Below are 20245 nucleotides of genomic sequence, written 5' to 3' on the forward strand. Positions count from 1 at the left end.
GCGCCTAGTGGGGAACCTTTACCAGGAGGACACTTGCCACTTCCTGTCTCAATGATCACTTGTTCAATTGGTTCGCCACTTCCCTTTATGTTCAGTAATCTTACCTGGTTCTGTCTGATGCAGCACTGCTGCTGCTGGTACTGCTGGACTCAGAGTCGGAGCTGCTCCGGGGAAGATTGCAGTCAGTGCGGTAAATTAAAAAACTTTTTTTCACCTGCTGGTTGCTGCCACTGAAGCCATTGGTGGGCAAGTCTGTAAATATGGAAACACATTAGATAATGGGAAATCTCATTTTTCTTTTCTGGCCTACTAGGTTAATGATCGTTCCAATACATGTGGTGCAGGCAGGAGTTTGGGGGTCAATCCATATTGTGCTTGCACAGCTACAGGAAATGTGGATCAGCTACTGTGGAGCAGCACGCTAGCTCTAAACCAACCAGAGCCTGGCATGAGGGCCGATTCATATAATGAATCGCAAAAGGAAAGCGCTGTACGTTTCTCATGCGAACTGGGCTCAGTGCAATTTCAGCCTATTCATTTGAATGGGCTGAAATTTCACTGGGCTACACCAATAGTGCACGCACTGGTTTATAAAACGCACAGCAGCTAGATCGCATGGTATTACTCTTAAGAGTAAAACTGTGGCCAGTATAAGGACATTCAAGTATTTACATATTTTTAATAAGAAATTAGCTTTAAAACAATCTCACTCACCTCTGTAGGTTTAGGTCACCTCTGTAGTTTTTAGGTGGTTTTAGGTGGGGTTCCTGAAAGTTCACAAGAAGTCCCTCAAGTCTGATCTGAGCTCCCTGCTCTTTCTGGGGCAGGCTGCCAACTAAATGCTGGGAGGGGGAAAACTGGGAGAGCTGAGCTGCTGAGGCTGGATATATGCAGTTACCTTTTTTTATTCAACCATAGTGCTGAAAAAAACAAAAGAATAAGACCCCTTTCACACCACACCGCCCATTGCGTTGGCGGTAAAACGCCATTATTTTTAGCGGTGTTTTACCGCCGAAATTGCGGCGTATTTCGGCCGCTAGCGGGGCGCTTTTACCCCCCGCTAGTGGCCGAGAAAGGGTTAAAAACCACAGGCAATATGCCGCAATAGCGGCGTTTTGCCAGCGGTATTACAGCTATGTCCCATTGATTTCAATGGGGAGCAGTGGTGGAGGAACGGTAAACACACCGCTCCTTCACCGCTCCAAAGAAGCTGCTGGCAGGACTTTTTTCCGACGTCCTGCCAGCGCACTGCTGTAGTGTGAAAGCCCTCGGGCTTTCACACTACACACAATGGTGCAGCTTCTTTAGGGCGGATTGCAGGCGCTATTTCTAACGCTATAGCGCCTGCAAAACGCCCTGGTGTGAAAGGGGTCTAAAACAAATACAAGATTCCTCCATCCACACAAAAGGAAGCGGATAGAGGATTCCACGTGCCAAGATATCTGACAGCAGCATACACGAGCTGTAAATGTATAAATTAGTGCCACGGTGTCTGGTGCTTAAGAGGCCAGTGATGGCTTATTTTAGGTGGATAAGTTCACGTTAAAGAAAAAAAATATGTAAATAAATGCACATTTTATTGCAGGTAAAAAAAAATGCATTTTTTTGTTGGAGCCTGTAATTCATTGCACCAGCAGATCATTGGTGTCATGCACGTCTCCTGTAGATCTGTCAGTGTATCTCTGTGCCCACAGATACATTGGGTAACAGCTACAGCATTGGGAACATGTTGCATGTTCCACCCTAAGAACCGGTGGAACATGTAACATGTTCCCAAAGGTGAACTTATCATTTAAAATCAAATTACTGCTTGCTAACAATATGTACACTCTTGCATTTTGCTGCATGAAACATGCAAAACGCATGTCGAGTAGAAATCCAATTTATGAGGTTGGGTCACATCTATACACTACCATTTTGTGTTAACAAAAGAAAAATTTTATGGGCTCCCTCGCACCTACACATAAGCAATACCATTTGCATAGAATGCATATGGAACGGTGTAAATACAGTCTGAATGTCCATAGCCTGGCCACAGTTCTACTTTTGAGTGCAGGTGTAACATGTTACCTGTACATATCTAAAGGGGAAAGCTATGAAATGCATAGTAGGAGCAGTCACACAGAGCTCCTTACATTTCTAAATCTGACACAGGTGAGATGACTGTACTAGTCATGAGGACTACATATAAAACTGGGAGTTTTTGTGTTTTTTTGTAGTCAGTTTAAATGCAAATACTTGCTCTTTTTTTTTTTTAAAGCATTTTGAGTCATACCATTCAAAAGTAATTTTTTTTTTGAAACACATGAAAATGTAGCAGGTGGCTGGGTATATTTCCAGAAGAGGGTGTCAGAATTTCTATAAAAAAAAAAAAAAAAAAAAAAAAAAAAAAAAAGCACATTGCTCTAATAAACACTACAGCACTTCAGTTAACTACTTAAAGCCTAACCCCACATTTAACATCCCCTTAATTTGTTTAGGTCAAGCTGGGCCAAACAACCTATTTATTGAATAACAGGTGCACTTGCTGGACGCACTCGATTACCTGTATGTAGCCATAAGCCCCGTACACACGGGCCAAATATTGGACAGCATATCATATATTGAACCGGCCGATGCTGCCCGACATTTGGCCCGTGTGTATGCCAGCTGGTTCGATGACCGGCTTCTGTTGAAGAGTCATGCCTGAAAAAGGTCTTCCAACCGGCTTCCTAACAAAACTCAGCAAATGACTGAGACCGCTGACCAGAGTATTCTGGCAGGGGCGCCATTCCTCTGTCAGAACACAATAGAACAGTAGGGAAGATTGCTATACTAACATTGGATTGTTAGTACAGAAGCTCCGACCCGAGCGGTCAGTTGCAGTGTGTACTAGACTCTGGCTACATACAGTATACAGCACTGTTTTCAGCATTTGAACAGACTTCCTGTCCCACTCCTGGAACATAACAGTTGGGCTGAGTGCTGCTCAGCCATTCACAGGAAGTTTTGTATTCTATGAGTCAATACAAAGCTTCCTTTGATTGGTTGGAGTGGAGATTGTGATGTCACCCACCCACTTCAGCCAATCATTGGAAGCTTTGTATTCATGCATAGAATACAACTCCCTGTGAGTAGCTGAGCAGCGCTCAGCCTGACTCTATGTTCTAGGAGTGGGACAGTAAGTCTCTCTCCCACTGCCGAACATGGCACTGTATACTGTATGTAGCTAAATCGACACACAATAAAGCAGCGTGCTCAGCAAGTGCACCTGCAATAAATAGTTAGTTTTGGCCAGCTTAGCCCAAACAAACTATTTAAAGGGATATTAAACATTAAGTGGGGCTTTAAATGAAACCCAGTGTAATTTCAGGAAATAAGTGTGGCCAGAAAAAATAAAATAAAAAAAATGTGTCTGCTCTTAAGCAGCAATAGATGCTTTTCCTCCCGTTCTTCATAAGATGTTCATGATGGTGGTGGGGAATAAAAGATACAGCATAGCTCCTACCAACTCTATATTTGATCAGATAATTCATTTTGTGGTCCAAGCTTCAAAAAAGGTTTTTATAAAAAATATAAAAATAACTTGGATAAAATAAAAGATCTCTAACAAAAAAAGAGAATATATTAATAGTGACCAATTTATTTTCTCTAGGAAAATAAACCAAGTGATCTGGCTGGTCACAATGTGCAAGATCGCCACTATTGTGGATAAACTTTTCTCTAGTTTCTATACATGTGTTATTAATCCGGTATTCTTATAGGTCTAAACATTGCTATTAGAAGGTACAGGATCACGTTAAACAAAAATGACAGATGATAAAATTTGATAACATTTTGTACCACCAGAATAATAATAAAAAAAATATATATATAAAAATTAATGTTTTCGTGGGCCAATAGTTTTATTTTCCTTAAAGGCAAGATGAGCCCCAGGGGTGCATGACAATTACATACAAACTGTAGGATATCATTTTGCATGCCTATATGCCTGCTAAGGGCCATAAATGGGTACAGCAGCTTGATAATTTGCTAGCCATATGCTAACTTTAAAACCAAACTCTGTGGATTTTTTATTTTATTTTTCTCATGCAGAGGGGCTGTGCCTGCACTGCACGGGATAACTGCTCGTTTTTATCTAGGAGAGAGGAGATATACTTACCTAATCCTCCGATCACAAGACCGGTCTGTATTGCTCCTGCCCCCCCACCCCCACCGGTCTTGGACAGTAGACTGTTCCTGATGTCAACACGCCATCATAGACCTCCCCTGAGAGCATCAGGAACAGTTCACCCTGGATTATGGGGGACCACCATTTGCCACTGGATCGGGTATACAGCATTATGGTCACCCGTGGACAAAATGAGCAGTTACCACTTGCAGCGTGGGCACAGCCCCAATGCATGGGAAAAGAATCTAATAGGACAGCTTTAAAGTAGATGTAAATCCTAACTAGAGATGACTTTTAGCACGGTAATGTCCCCTTTATCATAAACCATTGCATTTTTTTTTTTTCATAGAAAGAATTTCACCTTATTCATCCAGAGCTGCTAATCTCTTTCAGCTGCAGGTCATTGCTCTGGACTGGATAGTGGCAACAGCACATTAGGCTTGTGAAATGTGTGTCGGTACAGCCGCTCTCCATGTAACAGAGTGAGCAAACATAAGCACAGATGGGAGGCAGCTGTCACCCCATATCAGGTGCCTGAACAAGGACCTTAAAAGTCAAGACCATCAGGTATTATTTTAACAAAAGCTGCAGAATTAAAGGCTAAGTAGACCATTTGAAAATAAGCAAAAAAAAAAAAAATATATATATATATATATATATATAATATGCACTTTTTTTCCAGGTAAAAAAATAAATAAATAAAAATATGCATATATATATATATATATATATATATATATATATATATATATATATACACATACACACATATATATATATATATATATATATATATATACACACACACACACACGCAAATTTTTATGTATTTATTTTTTACCCGGAAAAAAAAAAAAGTGCATATTATATTATATATATATATATATATATATATATATATATATATATATATATATATAATGCACTTTTTTTTTCCAGGTAAAAAATAAATAAAAATTTGCATGTGTGTGTGTGTATGTATATATATATATATATATATATATATATATATATATATATATATATATATATATATATATATATAATGCACATTTTTATTTATTTATTTTTTTACCTGGAAAAAAAAAGTGCATATATATATATATATATATATATATATATATATAAATACATTATTTTTTTGGCTTATTTTCATATATATATATATATATATATATATATATATATATATATATATATATATATATATATATATATATATATATATATATATATATATATATATATATATTTTTTTTTTTTTTTTGCTAAGGAGCCTGCAGAACATTGTACCTGCAATCAGGAGATCACAAGTGCAATGTCCGGCTCCTGCAGACTCTCAGGATAGCTGTAGGTCTGTACCACCAATATGGGCAGGCAGTTACTTGAGAGCAAGAAGATCAATGAACTATGAGAGCGCTCATCAGCTCCCTCATAGTGTATTGAGAACTACCAGCCATCAGCTGCAATGGCCGACAGTTCATGTAGTCTATTAACTCTCACAGGAAACTGTGAATGAATGACGTGACTGTGAGGGGGGTGGGGGCGGAGCCTCGCACGGCTACACTGTTTTTGAATTGTTGACGGTGGGTGTCTGCGGTGTCACAAGGATGGGGGGGGGGCGAGGGGGGAGAAGGTGCAGATGCTGGAACATGTTAAGTGTCCCACCCTAAAAGGGCACGGAACACGTAGCATGTTCCAAAGGGGAACTTACCCTTTAATGCAATTAAAAAATTATTTTTAAAACGACATGAACAGGTTAAACGTTTTTGAGATATTAGTGATTGGGATTAGATCTGCTTTAATCTGCAGTGTCTTGGCCCCGACTTACCTATAGAGGCATCTTCTGCTGACTTGTCACTGTCGCTTTCACTGTCTGAACTGGATGTTGGCCGGGGACTCCTGCCTCTTTTCCGCTGCCTCTGCGACCCCCCCATTATAGACAGTTGAGGGGGTCCAATCGGACTGCTGATTTGCCCCGACGACAAGTGGCTGTCTCTGTTCTTAGGTGGCCTCCCAGGTCTCTTTGGAGGTCCTGCCGTTTTTGGGTTCTTCTTGGAGAAAAGGACAGAGGTCCTTCTACCAACTTCATGTGCGGGGGTGGAGGAAATGTTTGGGCCAAGTCCTGAGAGGAGACAGACAGGCAGAGATAGCGCAGGATGTTAAGATTTAGAACAGGAGAGATTGTTCAGGGGCTCAAGAATGAAGAACAGAGGTGGATAGAGCACAAGGCATGAGGAGGGACCCCATAATGTATGGTCTCCAGATAAAAATAAAAAAATAAAAATAAAATGTAGCATTAAAAAGGGCAACTCTTTATCTTTTAACCAGTTTATCATACAGATCTCTAAATGTAGCTCTGCAAGAACCTTGGACCCCTTCCCTGGGAACCAAAAACACAAACTGGCCAAATGTTAAGGTTTAAATAAACACGCTTTATTGATAGAAAAAAAAAATTGAAACATTACCCAAGAGGAAAATTCGGAATGTACAGCGCTTGATTACAATTCTATAAAAAAATAAGCTCAAAAAAAATATATATATAAAATCTGTCGAACCTCACATTATGAAAACTGAGAATAAAGGTTACAAAGACCTGATGAAAGCAAGGCAATATAAAACAGCAGTTAAAAGGGAAACAATCGTCTTTATATATAAAAACATGTGCGTGTTATCAGATTCATGCAAATAATGGTGTTGGTGTGTATTTAAAGCATAAAGAGAAGTATGGTCGTCATTTTTTTATTATATATATATATATATATATATATATATATATATATATATATATATATATATATATATATATGTCTATATACACATAAAAGAGAACAACCTATTGTAAGTAACGTTAGCACCGGTCAAGGTTTTAAAAACCTTGTTTTCTATGTAATGTTTGTCATTATTCATATACACGGGGGACATATGTGGCTTCCTGCTTAGTAGTTCCACATAATGTTTTGATTTGCTAATCCTCGCTCACTGCAATATTGTAATCTGATCGAAAACAGACTGTCTGTAGTGTCTACTGACACAAAAAAACACACACACAGCTCTGATAACTAAAACAAACTCTGTGATAGGCTGTCTAGGATTCAAAGTGAACCTGTGCCTGAGATATGAACATTAAAGCATTAAAATATTCCTAAAAGGTAGTAAGAATGAGCTTTAAAATAAAGCCCTCACTGACCTATGAAGCTGCAGGCCCTGTGGCACAATTCATCCTTAAATTTCAAAATAGAAGCAATGAAGACCTCCTCGTCAGCAGCTCAGCTCCCCCCTCCCAGCAGTGATTAGGTAGCCCAGGGCTCCACTCTCAGCAGTGACTCAGTAGCTTACCCTGCTCCCTCCACCCATATTTACATTTAAATTAGATATCAGAAAGCTGACAAGACAGGCGGGAGCTGAGCTTCTTAAAGCAGATCTTCATTGCATCTGAGCGCCACAAACCAAAAAAAAAAAAAAAAAAAGATTTAATTCATTTTTAATATTCAAAGCAAACTTCTACAATCATCCATGCCTAAATGCTTTATTTTGTTGAGAAATCACTTTGAAAAACACCTAGTATTTCTGGCGCTGGCCATTTTGAGTAAGGGCAAATGATTCATGTAGCATTTACTTTCTGGAATCCATCTGCCCTTAACTCAGGCATGCACACAGGAGAGTGTGCGTAGCGGAGAACCCCTCTTCCCCCCCTGAAGACTCCTGGGATGTATGACATAATTTGCCTAGACAAGAAACCAGGAAGTAACTAAAGAAATGTAATAAAAATTATACACCTTCCTATTTTCTAATGCAAGTAGCATGAGAATTAAAAACAATCTATGTTGATTGGGGGAGTGAAGTTCCACTTTAAGCCTGGTACACACTACTATTTTTTTCTGTTCCACCCAACAGGCTGAAGGAAAAAAAAAACTGACAGCTCAGGAGGAGTACTAACTGTCCGATGTTAATACAGGGATCTCCCCTGCTGTGCTATTGTGTTCTGACAGGGGGACGGCCCCCTTGCTAGAACACTCCGGTCAACGTTCTCAGCGCTGATCGGTTGGCCGATTAGTAGAGACCTTTTTCAGTCACGCCCCTTCCACAGAAGCCGGCCAGTGTTAGACTGTTGTTCTGTCCGATGAGCAAACCCGTCACATATCAGTTAACGGAAGTGACGTTCTGTCAGCTGCGCATGCGTTTCACCGCTACCAGGTTTGCTAAGCTGACAGAACACCTGCAGTCAGAAGGCAGCAGCGGACATCTTACTACACCCAGCTACGTCTTGAATTAGCAATAAAGTGAGTGTATATAAATATAGTATATCGACATCTGTGATGCTGTTTTGATGTTACATTATGTAAGAACACCCCACACTGCACTAAACCTTTATGCTGCGTACACACGGGCGGATTGTGTGGCGTACTTAGTCCGTCGAAACACATTTCAGCGGACAATCCGCTCGTGTGTGGGCTTCAGCGGACTTTTTCAGCGTGCAGTCCGGAGTACTAAGTATTTCGGTTTTTTCGAAATTCTGTCCGTCGTACTTTGGTTTCAGCGGACAATACGGTCGTCAGTATGCTAGTTCGACGGACTAAGTATGGCGCATGCCCAGAAAGGATTTACACGGCGGAAGGGTGCTTTGCTGTGTCTTGGACTTCCTATTTCTAGTCCCGTCGTACGTGCTGTACACGTCATCGCGCAAGCTTTCGACGGACTGTTTGTGCATCCGTGTGTGGTCAAGTCCGTTCAGTGGAAAGTACGACGGACTGTCCGTCGGATTGTATGACGGACTAAGTACGCCATACAATCCGCTCGTGTGTACGCGGCATCAGGCTTTCAAAATGAAACATCCAAACAGAATCACAGATGTCAATATACTATATTTATGTATATACGCTTATGTTATTGTTAAAATTACTCTGAAATTCAAGACGCAACTGGGGGTAGTAAGATGTCTGCTGCCGCCTTCTGACTGCAGGTGTTCTGTCAGATTAGCAAACCTGGTAGCGGTGGAAAGCACGTGCAGCTGACGGAATGCAACTTCCGTTAGATAATCTGACAGAACACCGGCTGCAATACACACGGGACGAATGTCAGACGGTTTCTATTGAACCGGCTGATCCTGCCCGACATTCAGCCTGTGTGTACTAGGCTTTAGAGAAAGACTTAAACAACCTCAGAACTTTTGATATGAGCTTTGAGTATAAATTCCTCCACAGCCTACAGTAGCATCCCTAGACCTAAGTAAAAATGCCTGTCCTATGCCAACATGCTGCAGAGAAGGACCCTTGCTCTGTGTGGAAGCGGTGGTCTCTTTGCAGAAGTCCAACACCCCCCTTGCTGAGAGACAGAATTTTGTAGGGGGTGCGTAGGGAGCCTGAGATTTGTTGGTTGCAGGGCTATAGGTCTGATTCAACAGGAGGTTGGTGGACTTCTGTAGAAAGATCACTGGTCTGCAGCATGCTGGCAGGGCATAGGCTTCCCCATTCAGGTTATGGCTGCTTCCCGAAGTAAACTGTAAAGCTGGCCATACAGTATACACATTTCTTATTCAGTTTCCTTTAGCTTTAGCCCTGGTTTCCCTGCATCACATCGTATTGCACAGCAATCACACCACGTCCATGCGATCTGCTGCTGGTTTCAATGTTAGAGTAACAACACCCCGAAACAGATTGCAAAAAGCAGAGCGACTGCAAAATAAAAAAAATCACATGGGTGTGAACACCCATACGATGCGATTCAGGTTCAGGGAGAAAAGGGTCCCGCACCATTCTGGTGCAGATGGGATGCGATTTGAGCCCTACAAAATGCAGGGCTCAAATTGCACCACACAGACATCGCATGTGATGTGCACAGGAATGCAGTGAGATTCCTGTGCGAATCACATGCGGTGTTCCACACACCCACTAGTGTGAACCCAGGTTCACCTTCAACTACATAACGCAAGGGCCTCTCTGATTGCATAAAAATTGAAAGTGTTTAAGTCTGACCTCACATTATCTGGTTTTAAATGCGAAGAAAAATTGTACAAGAAAATTGTATAATGTATGGCCGGCCTAAGACTGCACATGTTTTGTTTTGATGCACCTGGGATATATCTAGCTGATCTTAGCAATAAAGTTCAATTGGGCTTTGGCAATTGGTAAATAGTTGAATGCTCACAGTCTGGACACAGGTTCACTTTAAGTCACACAGAGCTTGGGATTGTTTTTTTTTTTTTTTCCTTTTTGCCCATCCATTGCAAAAAAATAGATCCTTTATCCCTAAGCCCCTGTACACACGGTCGGAGATTCTGCCAACCAAATCCGTCGGATTTTGTCCGTCAGATTTAGTCTGACGGATTGTGTCCGAAACTGTTGCATACACACGGTCGGACTAAGTTGTCGAAAAATCCGATCTTTCAGAACGTGATGACGTAATTTCGTTATGATGGGACTACGTTCAGGCTAGTAGCCAATAGCTTTGATGTAGGAATTTGATCTGAGCATGCGTGGCACTTGGTCCGATCAAAATTCTCTACACATGATCGGATTAGGTCCGACCGGCCCAGTTGGTCGGGAAATATTTCCAACATGTTGGAAAATTGGGTCGGACGGAGATTCGGACGGAATCAGTCCGATGCATACCACACACAGTCGGATTATCTGACGACACGGTCCGATAAGACGCATTCCGACGGATTCTCCGACCGTGTGTACGCGGCATAAGAATAATATGATTTGGCAATGCCGACACATATCATACTTATTTGTGAGAAGTATGGTCATTAATGGTAGGTCTACTTTGTTTTATAAGTCTTGTATCTAGATAAAACATTTTTGTAAGAATCAGGCAGCCATATTGACTATGCAGGGTTTGCATCCCTGTTTAAAGCGGAAGTAAACCCATTGATTTAACAGTTTAAAAAAAACAGTTAGACCCCTTTCACACCGAGGGCATATTGCAGGTGCTATAGCATTAAAAATAGTGCCTGCAATCCGCCCTCAAACAGCTGCACCATTTTCTCCAGTGTGGGCTTTCACACTGGAGTGGTGCTCTGGCAGGACGCCAGGAAAAGTCCTGCCAGCAGCTTCTTTGGAGGGGTGAATGAGCGGTGTGTTTACCGCTCCTCCACCACTGCTCCCCATTGAAATCATTATTACTGCGAGAGCTTTTAACCCTTTCTCTGCCACTAGTAGGGGTTAAAAGTGCCCGGCTAGAGGCTGAAATGTGCGGAAAATCAGATGGTAAAACATCGCAATGGGCAACGCAGTGTGAAAGGGGTCTTACGTGCCCACCATGCCGGGAATGCTAACTGCACATTGGTTGTGCTCTCAACCAAACTGTTAAACCATCCAATGGCTGGTGTCAAAACGGATCACATGTGCAGCACCATATGGCAGTTGAAGATTAAATAGAGGCAAAGATGGCAGATTCCTTGGCTGAAAACAATAGGGGGGTTTACTTCCACTTTAATAGTGTTGCACAACTACTGAAATATAAATTTTCCATCTATGTGGCCTACCCTAAAAATACATTTTATCTCACCAGTTTTTCAGCAAGCATATGAAGGTCACACCCAAAAGATATCTAGAAGATATCTAGAAGTATATCTTACAATCACTATATTGGCTGAGAATACACTAGCGTTGCCACCGAATCCATTACTTGAAGTTGTAATAAATCTGTTCCAGTCCACAAATCAAGATGCTGTCTCCTGCCACAGATCATTCTACTGTCGATAATCTTTAGTTTTGGTTATACTTAGGCCGGCCATACATGGAATGAATTTCTTTTCTGCAACCACGGGTTGCAGGAAAGAAATTAGCTGGATTCCCCATGAACACAGACAGCGTTGATGTGGGAATCCCTCCTGCCAGGCCATTGTGTTCTCCTGGCAGGGAAAGCCGGCCCCGCCGGGAGAAGACAGTGATTTCTGCCAGCGGCTATAGCAACCACTAGCAATAATCGCAGGTAAAACCTGCCATGCTGGTTGTACCCAAGTTGATCAATCAACTTGGTACATTCAGCCTGCCCATACACAGTTCAAATCTCGGTCGGTTCCTGCGGAACCTGCCGAGATTCAAACCGTGTATGGCTCTGCCTTTCAGCTGTACTGACAGTAAACTAACAAACTAATTTTTTATTAAAAGCAGACAGACATTGGCACCACAGTTCTGGAATTCTCTTTGGAAAATGTCAGCTTTAGTTCCAGAAGTTGAGGTTGGCTTGCCCCTACAGTCACACTGTTGGATTGTGACACTTCCAAACATAGTTACAGGATAATAATTAGCCCTGGAAGGATGGAAAGGCAGGCCAAATCTGACATCAGAAAAAGGGAGATCAGTTTAATACAGTTTTGAGTTTCCAGGGGAACTCCTATGGATGCCTGAATGTATGTTTAGCGCTTCTAGGTTCCTGCTTTCCAATCTCATAGGTTAGTCTCAATACTGATGTACAGAATACTGTATAAAACCTGGTCTAAAAGAAACATGCAGTAAGGTGCTATACAAATGCACTGATTCCTGTGTAAATGACACTGGCAGTGAAGGGGTTAACCGGGGGGTGGCAGTGTAGGAGTTAAGTGTGTCCACTTACTAACTGTGGGGGGCTGGGCTGTGTGTTAGTGAACACTGATCTCTGCTCCAATCACAGGAAGCAGAGATCAGCGTCACTTGTTGCTAGGCAGAAGGGGGAGATGCTGTTTACAATGGCATATTCCCATTCTCCTTCCCCGTGAGACGATTGTGGGTATCCCCGCGACGATAGAGTCCGTGGGACCCGCGACCGGTCTCACGGGGGTCCCGACCGGCACGTGCCACGCGTGATGGCAGGGCGGCAAATTCAACTCGACGTACCTGTACGCCAGTTTGCCTGCCCGTGCCATTGTGCCGACGTACATAGTCGTGCGCCGGTCGGGAACTGGTTAACAAAGGGACAGTTTATGTTCCTTCAGACTTAGGGCGAGCGTAGAGTAGAAAAGCTCCCGATGTCAGTGGGGAAAAAAAAATAACGCCTCATAGTTCGTTTCAGTGAGAGTAATTGTGCCCCATTATTGGTGTAAGTGGGAGGAACTGTGCCCCATTGTTGATGTTATTGGGCCCCATCGCTGGTGTCATCGAGAGGAATTGTGCCCTGTCATTGATGTCATTGGGCCTTACTGTTGGTGTCATTGGGAGGAATTGTGCCCCCTTCATTGGTGTCGGGGGGGGGGGGGGGGGGGGAGAGAATTAGGCTCCATTAGTTGGTATCAGTGGGAGGAACAGTGCCCCAAGGGCCCAGATAAAAGCCAGAAAAGGGCAACAGTTTGGAAACCACTGCTCTAGGTCAATGGTGTTACATGTTGAAGTTATTAGACCAACAGACAGGCCAGGCAAATAGCATTTTTTTTTTTAAAAGGAGAGATCATCAGCCTGCTTCCAGTAGATAAAGGTGCAATTACAAGGCTGCATAATTATGCTATACATGCCATCAGTCATCTTAGAAGGCATGCAATGCTGAATTTTGCAACCTCACTCTTGGTGAGGAAGTCAGAGAGAATAAACAATAAATACTGAAAAAGTTCTCACTAGCCATGCAGTCTCAGCAGGCAGCAAGTGTCAGCATTCTAGGTTTGTTTAGGTCTTTGAGGCTCCATTCACACTTGTGCGACATGTCATGCAACGTTGGATATGAAAATCGTTCCCTGCGTTTTCCAATACTAACCATTCATGTATGTGGGGCTTAAAGTTGCAGTAGCTTCAAAGTAGTTCATGCACTACTTTGGTCTTAATCATGCAACTTGAGGGCCATATACTTCAATGTTAACCTGAATGTTATATGATACAACAGTTGTTCATTATCACTGGTCAAAGCCAAAGTCATACCCAAGTTGCACCCATCTAAAGTTGCTTCAAAGTTGCATTCCAAAGTCAGGGCAACTTTGGAGTTGTACAAGTGTGAACGGGGCCCAAATAACAATTGCAGGCAAAACTAGACGAACAGATGATTTGTAAAAAACCTTCAAAGTGGTATTAACCCAAAAGAAAACAATTATTATATTGCTGCTTACCAATCCTTAGATGTTTTATTTAGGCTTCCTATCTTCTATTTTCATCTGGTGATCTGGCCAGTAAGTCTGTTATTTTTCAAAAGAACAAGTTCTCTTGCAAGATGTATCACTTACAGGGATGAGACAAACCACATACCACTGACGGGCGCTTACAATGATGAGATTTATTTATGTATAGCTTTTATCCCAAAAAGGAAAAAAAAAACTGTTTGCTGTAACTGTTTATAAAGTGCTAGCTGTTTTTTTTCAATTTCTTCTAGTACATCCAACACTCCCCTCCCCCCTAGACTAACAATGCTGCTGTCCAAATGTGCCCACTGTGCTCATTCATCCAGAGTGGGGGGCTTCTAATACAGGAGGTGTGTTACTGGCCAGATCACCAGGTAAAAGCAGAGGGAAAAAAACTGACGGAGTTCCGCTGAAACAGACTTGCATACACACGATCACACCAAAGTCTGATCGTTTAGAATACGTGACATACAACACGTAGGACGGGACTAGAAAAAGGAAGGTAAATAGCCAGTAGCTGCCCTTGCATCATTTTTGGTCCGTCGGAATAGCATACAGACAAACTGTTTTCCTGATAGGAATTGATTCCGTTGGAAAGATTTAAAACATGTTCTATTTCTAGGTCCGTCAGAATTTTCGAAAGAAAAAGTCAGCTGAAGCCCGCACACGATCGGAATATCCAATGGAATGATTCCGTCTGACCTTTTCTACCAGAAAGTCCGACCGTGTGTACACGGCATTAGGATTAGTAAGCTGCAATATATTACATTTTGGTTTTGGGTTTAATATCGCTTTAAAGGGATGCTAGGCTGAATTTAGTACTACAATGGAAAAGGTCTGTTTTTTGTAATCTCAGGGTAAAGTGTTCTGTAAAGTGGAGCGATTAGCAAACAATTCCAATACTGTTCTACCGTCTAAAGGGTTTGTAAGTCTGCCCATCCAGTAAGGACTGTCACCTGTATGCCTGCTCAGTGTAGAGCAGTGCTTTTTAACCCTGTCCTCAAGTACTCATAACAGGCCATGTTTGCAGGTTTTCCTTGATCTTGCACAGGTGCTTTAAATCAGAGTCAATGGCTTGGCATTTTGGACAGCTATTTTATCTAACAGAAATTCCCAAAACATGGCCTGTTGGGGGTACTTGAGGACAGGGTTGGGAACCACTGGTGTAGAGCATTAGAAAGATGAAAACGCAACAAAGCTTAAAAGGATAAGTTCACCTTAAAAAAATAAAAAAATATAAGAAAAATAATAAACGCATATTCTTTTGCATGTAAAAAAAAAAGTGCATTTATTTTTTTTTTTTATTAGGAATGTGTAAAGCATTTGTGGGTGCAATGTCAGGATCCTGCAGACAGTCAGAGCTGTGTGCCTCTACCTCCCAAGATGGGCAGGCAGTTACTGAAGTCCAGCACCCTCCTAGTTCACTGAGAACTACAAGCTGTCAGCCGCAATAGCTGACGGTAGTTGTAGTTCATTCACAACTCTGAACAAATGACCCGGCTGTGTGGGCGGAGCCCTGCATGACCGCGCTGTTTCTGAACTGTGTGGAGAAAGAACCCCCCACTGTCACAATGAGGGATCGGTCAGGAAGGCAGCAGGTGACATAGTAACATATTACACCCCAAATATGGGTGTAGCATATAATAAAGGTGATCATATCCTATATTTCAGTTTAGAAGGAATTTTATTTTTCACGACAAGTAATCTATAACAAAAAACGCATTTTAGGGACTCAAAAGCTCCTTCCTCATCAGGACTTGTGTGCTGGCAGTAAATTCTGATTTAGGCTGGCCATACATTACACAATTTTCTTAATAAATTTCCTATAGATTTACCTTCAGCTATGCAGTGCAAGGGCCTGCCTGATTGCATACAAATTGAAAGTGTTTAGGTTTGACCTCATATTATATGGTTTTGGTAAATCTAAAAGGAAAATTGTACAATGTACGGCTAGACTTACACTGAACAACGCAAATCGATTCAAATAGCATAAAATCCAGTTCGTTATCAGTTTGGCAACCTGTATCCCATGCTATTCGTATTATTGTACAATTTACTGCCAGCACATAAACCCTGATTAGGGGGAGTTTGATCCCCAAAACGCTTTTTTTTTTATTACTTGCCATGAAAAATAAAATTCTTACTGGGCTGAATCAAGCTTTGCGCCGCTCTTAGTTTTCTAATAGTCTACATACTAGTCCAGGGACCTTTTAGGATACCACAGTTGACAGAGAGCTGCCTCTAAAAGTTAGATTTTGACTGCTGGTCTACTCTGGGTTCCAGCATATACCTATACCTGTGTAGCGTGGAAGAGGCAAGTGAATCACATTACAAATCCTTTATGCCAATTCGCAATTCTTCAAACCCTGCATTTAGGCTAGGTTCATACCTGTGCAGCCGTACGGGCTGCGGTTCCCCGTACGGGTGCGATTTCCAGTGCGAGCAGCGTGCCATTAGGACTAATGGCACCCATCCCAGGTTGCCGGCATTTGTGCGGGTCGCACAGCAGCACCACCTGCACAGATGTGAACCTAGCCATAGTAGGTCCTGGCACACAGGAGGCAGAGAGAGAGGAGGATGCCACCAATGTGGTAATATCTACAAGCAGTCTGAAAAGGAAAAAAGGGAGGCAGGGCTGTTGCAGTCATCCTCTTTATGCCAAGTAACCATATAGCACAAGAGGATTGGCTCTATTACAAGAGTATATGAATTACATTAGAAGTCCATGTAAGGCATATCACATAGTATGGTGTATTTAGCCTATTCTTGTCTGGAGCTGACCTTTAAATCTTTCTATACTGCCAAAAGATATTTTTAAGGTTAGACAAACCTTTTTTATTTTAGCAGTATCAACAAAATTTACAATATACAGTATATATTAACAACTCTGAATGAAAATCAGTATTTAAAACTAAAAAACAGAATACAAAATCCTTTACCAGCATTTCTTTTTCACATAAAGCTGAAAATACAGTGTATATATCCAGTGTATACATTCATTGTTACTTTTACTGCTATGGCCACTTCCTTACATTCATGTGACACAGTGCATTGTAACAGACATCCGGCCTCACCTTCTCAAAAGTGTCTGAAGTGAGAACTGTCTGTACTGTTGTATAACACAGTTCTCAAATTTGTAATCAGAGAGGACTGCCAATTGCTGTGCGGCAATACAGATCATTGTCATTTCCTTGTGAGAAATCATTGTTGCAGTAAATAATTTACATTCTTTGCACAGTGCTGTAAAGTGTAGAGTGTCTCTATAGCAGGGATATGCAACTAGCGGACCTCCAGCTGTTGTAGAACTACAACTACCATGAGGCATAGAAAGACTCTGACAGCCACAAGCATGACACCCAGAGGCAGAGGCATGATGGGACTTGTAGTTTTGCGACAGCTGGAGGTCCGTTAATTGCATATCCCTGCTCTATAGAATGGGTCTGGCTTGTACTGTACATATTAGAGTTTTTTTGTGTTGTTGATAACATCCATAGTCCAGCTGACAGTTTTAGAGCGCAAATAGGAAACCTTTAGCCCTCATTCACATTGCAGCAATTTGTCACAACTTATCACCCGCAATGGCACCATTCCAAACGGTGCAACACCAAACCGATTTGTAAAAGTAGCTCCTGCACTACTTTTGCGCATTTCAGGTGCAACTTCAATAGACGTCTGTGCATGAAGCCGCACAGATGTCTTTCAAGCAGCACCTAAAATCACGCTGACCTGCTACTTTGAAACCGCGCTACTTCAAGTGAAGTAGCACAATTTCAAAGCAGCATCAATGTGAACCAGGGTTTAGAAAGCATAGTATGGGCTATAAAGGGTCTTATTTTTTCTGCAGTCCAGAACATGTATTATCAGGAGGCAACGGATTCAATTTATCAATAGTTCACGGTTAAAAAAAAACCAAACGCATATGGGGTTCAGTGACTCTGGGGAGGTCGTTCTCAATTAAAACAGGGTACACTTAACTAGGAGACCCAAAGTTTAAGATCCACTAGCAAAAAGTCTAAACGGGGTGCCAAACCAGAGCTATAATCCAAAATCTTTTTTTATTAGCATGTTATTTCTTTGTATAATTTTAAAAACAAATGGACCCCTTTTAACAAATAATTCCACGAGTTGACATTTTATATATAATTTTGTTTGGTCCAGCTTGGACCAACACAACTATGTATAACTTACCTTGCCAATGGCACTAGAATCCAGTGATCTCCACTTGCTTCCAGGTCCAAGCATTATGAAAACCAGCCACTTGGCATAGGTGCCATCCAGAGAATGCTTTGCATTTTCTGAATGAATGCAAAGCCTTCTCTGATTGTATGAGGTGGAGAGGCAGCGTGGCGACATCATGCTTCCCACCTTGTCGTATTCACAAGGCATCAGACTGGCCACTCAGCATGGGACATGGAAGCAAGTGGAGATCACTGGAGTAGGGGCATCAGCCAGGTATAGTAAATACATAATTACATTGGACCAATGCAACAATGTATACCGCCCAATAATTACAGCTGGTCCAATGTATACCATGCTGATGCCTATAAATTATTCTTTAAGGTGTGTATACATGCACACACACTTTTTTTTTTTTTTTTTGCATAATTGGTTTGTCCAATTACAGACTGTGAATGGTGGAAGGAGGATATGGAAGCACCATTCATCAGAGGAAGACTCTCCAGGAGCAAAGTATTCTACTGTGAAATAAATGTCTCATAGGAAAAGTGGGGGTTGTTCCTTTTAAAAGACACTGGTTAGTGGACTGAAAATAGTGGGTTTACTTGGGCGTCCAAGGTTGCCCCAACACATATACTTCAAAATTGAATAATGATGAGGAGCGCCTGAGTTGCTGCAGTAAATGGTATGCTACATGGGTGGCAGGAGGAAAGTTCTGCACTTTTTCTTAAACTTGAACATTTTAGCTGTATTCTGATACAGAGAGGTTTATTTAAATGAATTATTTTGTATATTGTTTTTGTATGTACAAAGAGATGTTAAGCTGTAGAAGAATTTTTGGTGTCACTGTAATGTTCTGAGATGCTAAATGAAGCAGAGTCAAAGTCCTACGATTTATAATCTCTGCATTGTTATGGTAACAAACAGAACGGAGGCCCTTTGGAAGAGAAAAGGACAAACTTGATGAACCCAAAATACACAAAAGATTGAATTCCACAAACTAACGCCCATACTTCGCTCTAAAAGCATTTGTTTTCACCTGTCGCATCACAGCAGGCACCCGCTTGTCATTTCTGACCTTTTGGGTGCTAGAACATAGTCCCTCAGTTTCCTGACTTTCAGCACTGCAATGCATAATGAGGTGGGGGGGGGGGGCATCACCGTCTTAGGCCCCTTTCACACAAGATCAGGTCCGCCTGTCCATGTTTCAAGTGAACCCAATGGGACCCTCCATTCTCCTCTATGGAGCAGCGGATATAAACAAACAAACTTGCGTCCGTCTACTTCCAACTCAATAAAAACGAATGAAAGGATCCATTCCCCTCTGTCTGGCCCGATCACATCAGATGGCAGTTAGGTATAAAACGGACAGCTGGTCTGTTTACATTCGACTGCCCATAGAGCAGAGCAGGCCGTGTCATCTGCTGGTTCCACTCAGCTCAGCAGGGGATCAGCGGACAGATCCCCTGCAGAGAAAAACTGACCCCTATAGTGACAGGGCAGTGGATAGGAACTCTATATGCCTGTTCACACTAATGCATTGATTTAAGATATAGTGAAACAACCATTACTGCATAGAACGAATGCTGGGACATTCAAAATAAGCACAAAGGCCAACCATGCAAAAAGTCCAACTATAACTTACCTTTCTGAAGGCCCATAACTTGAAACGCAGCCACTTCACTGCCCGTGGTCACTGTTGGTATTCTAAACTTAGGCCTGATTCACACCTATGCATTTTTAGTGCTTTTTGCAGCTTTCCACTACAGTTAATTTAACATGGTTTCCTATGGAACACGTTCTGTAGGGCAAATCTGCAAAATGCACTAAAAATGCATAGGTGTGAATCCAGCCTTACAGGCATGTGAATACCTGCAAAGTTTTCTCACGTCGGC

At 41.8% G+C, this 20245-nt stretch overlaps 1 protein-coding gene across 2 annotated transcripts in view; it reads right to left on the reverse strand.

Moving 5' to 3' along the window:
• Positions 1 to 20245, reverse strand: part of BRPF1 (bromodomain and PHD finger containing 1) — an 84083-nt gene that overhangs the window by 27039 nt on the left and 36799 nt on the right. For both annotated transcript variants that reach the window (XM_077451796.1, XM_077451797.1), the window contains exons 10-11: positions 5982 to 6275; positions 105 to 252 (exon numbers count right to left, since the gene is read on the reverse strand). In XM_077451796.1, coding sequence (XP_077307922.1) covers positions 105 to 252; positions 5982 to 6275 — 442 coding nt within the window. The remainder of the gene's footprint in view (positions 1 to 104; positions 253 to 5981; positions 6276 to 20245) is intronic.

Source organism: Lithobates pipiens, unplaced genomic scaffold, assembly GCF_037356315.1.
Source record: "Lithobates pipiens isolate NorthernLeopardFrog02 unplaced genomic scaffold, aLitPip1_a1.2 Scaffold_23, whole genome shotgun sequence".
Lineage (NCBI taxonomy): Eukaryota > Metazoa > Chordata > Amphibia > Anura > Ranidae > Lithobates > Lithobates pipiens.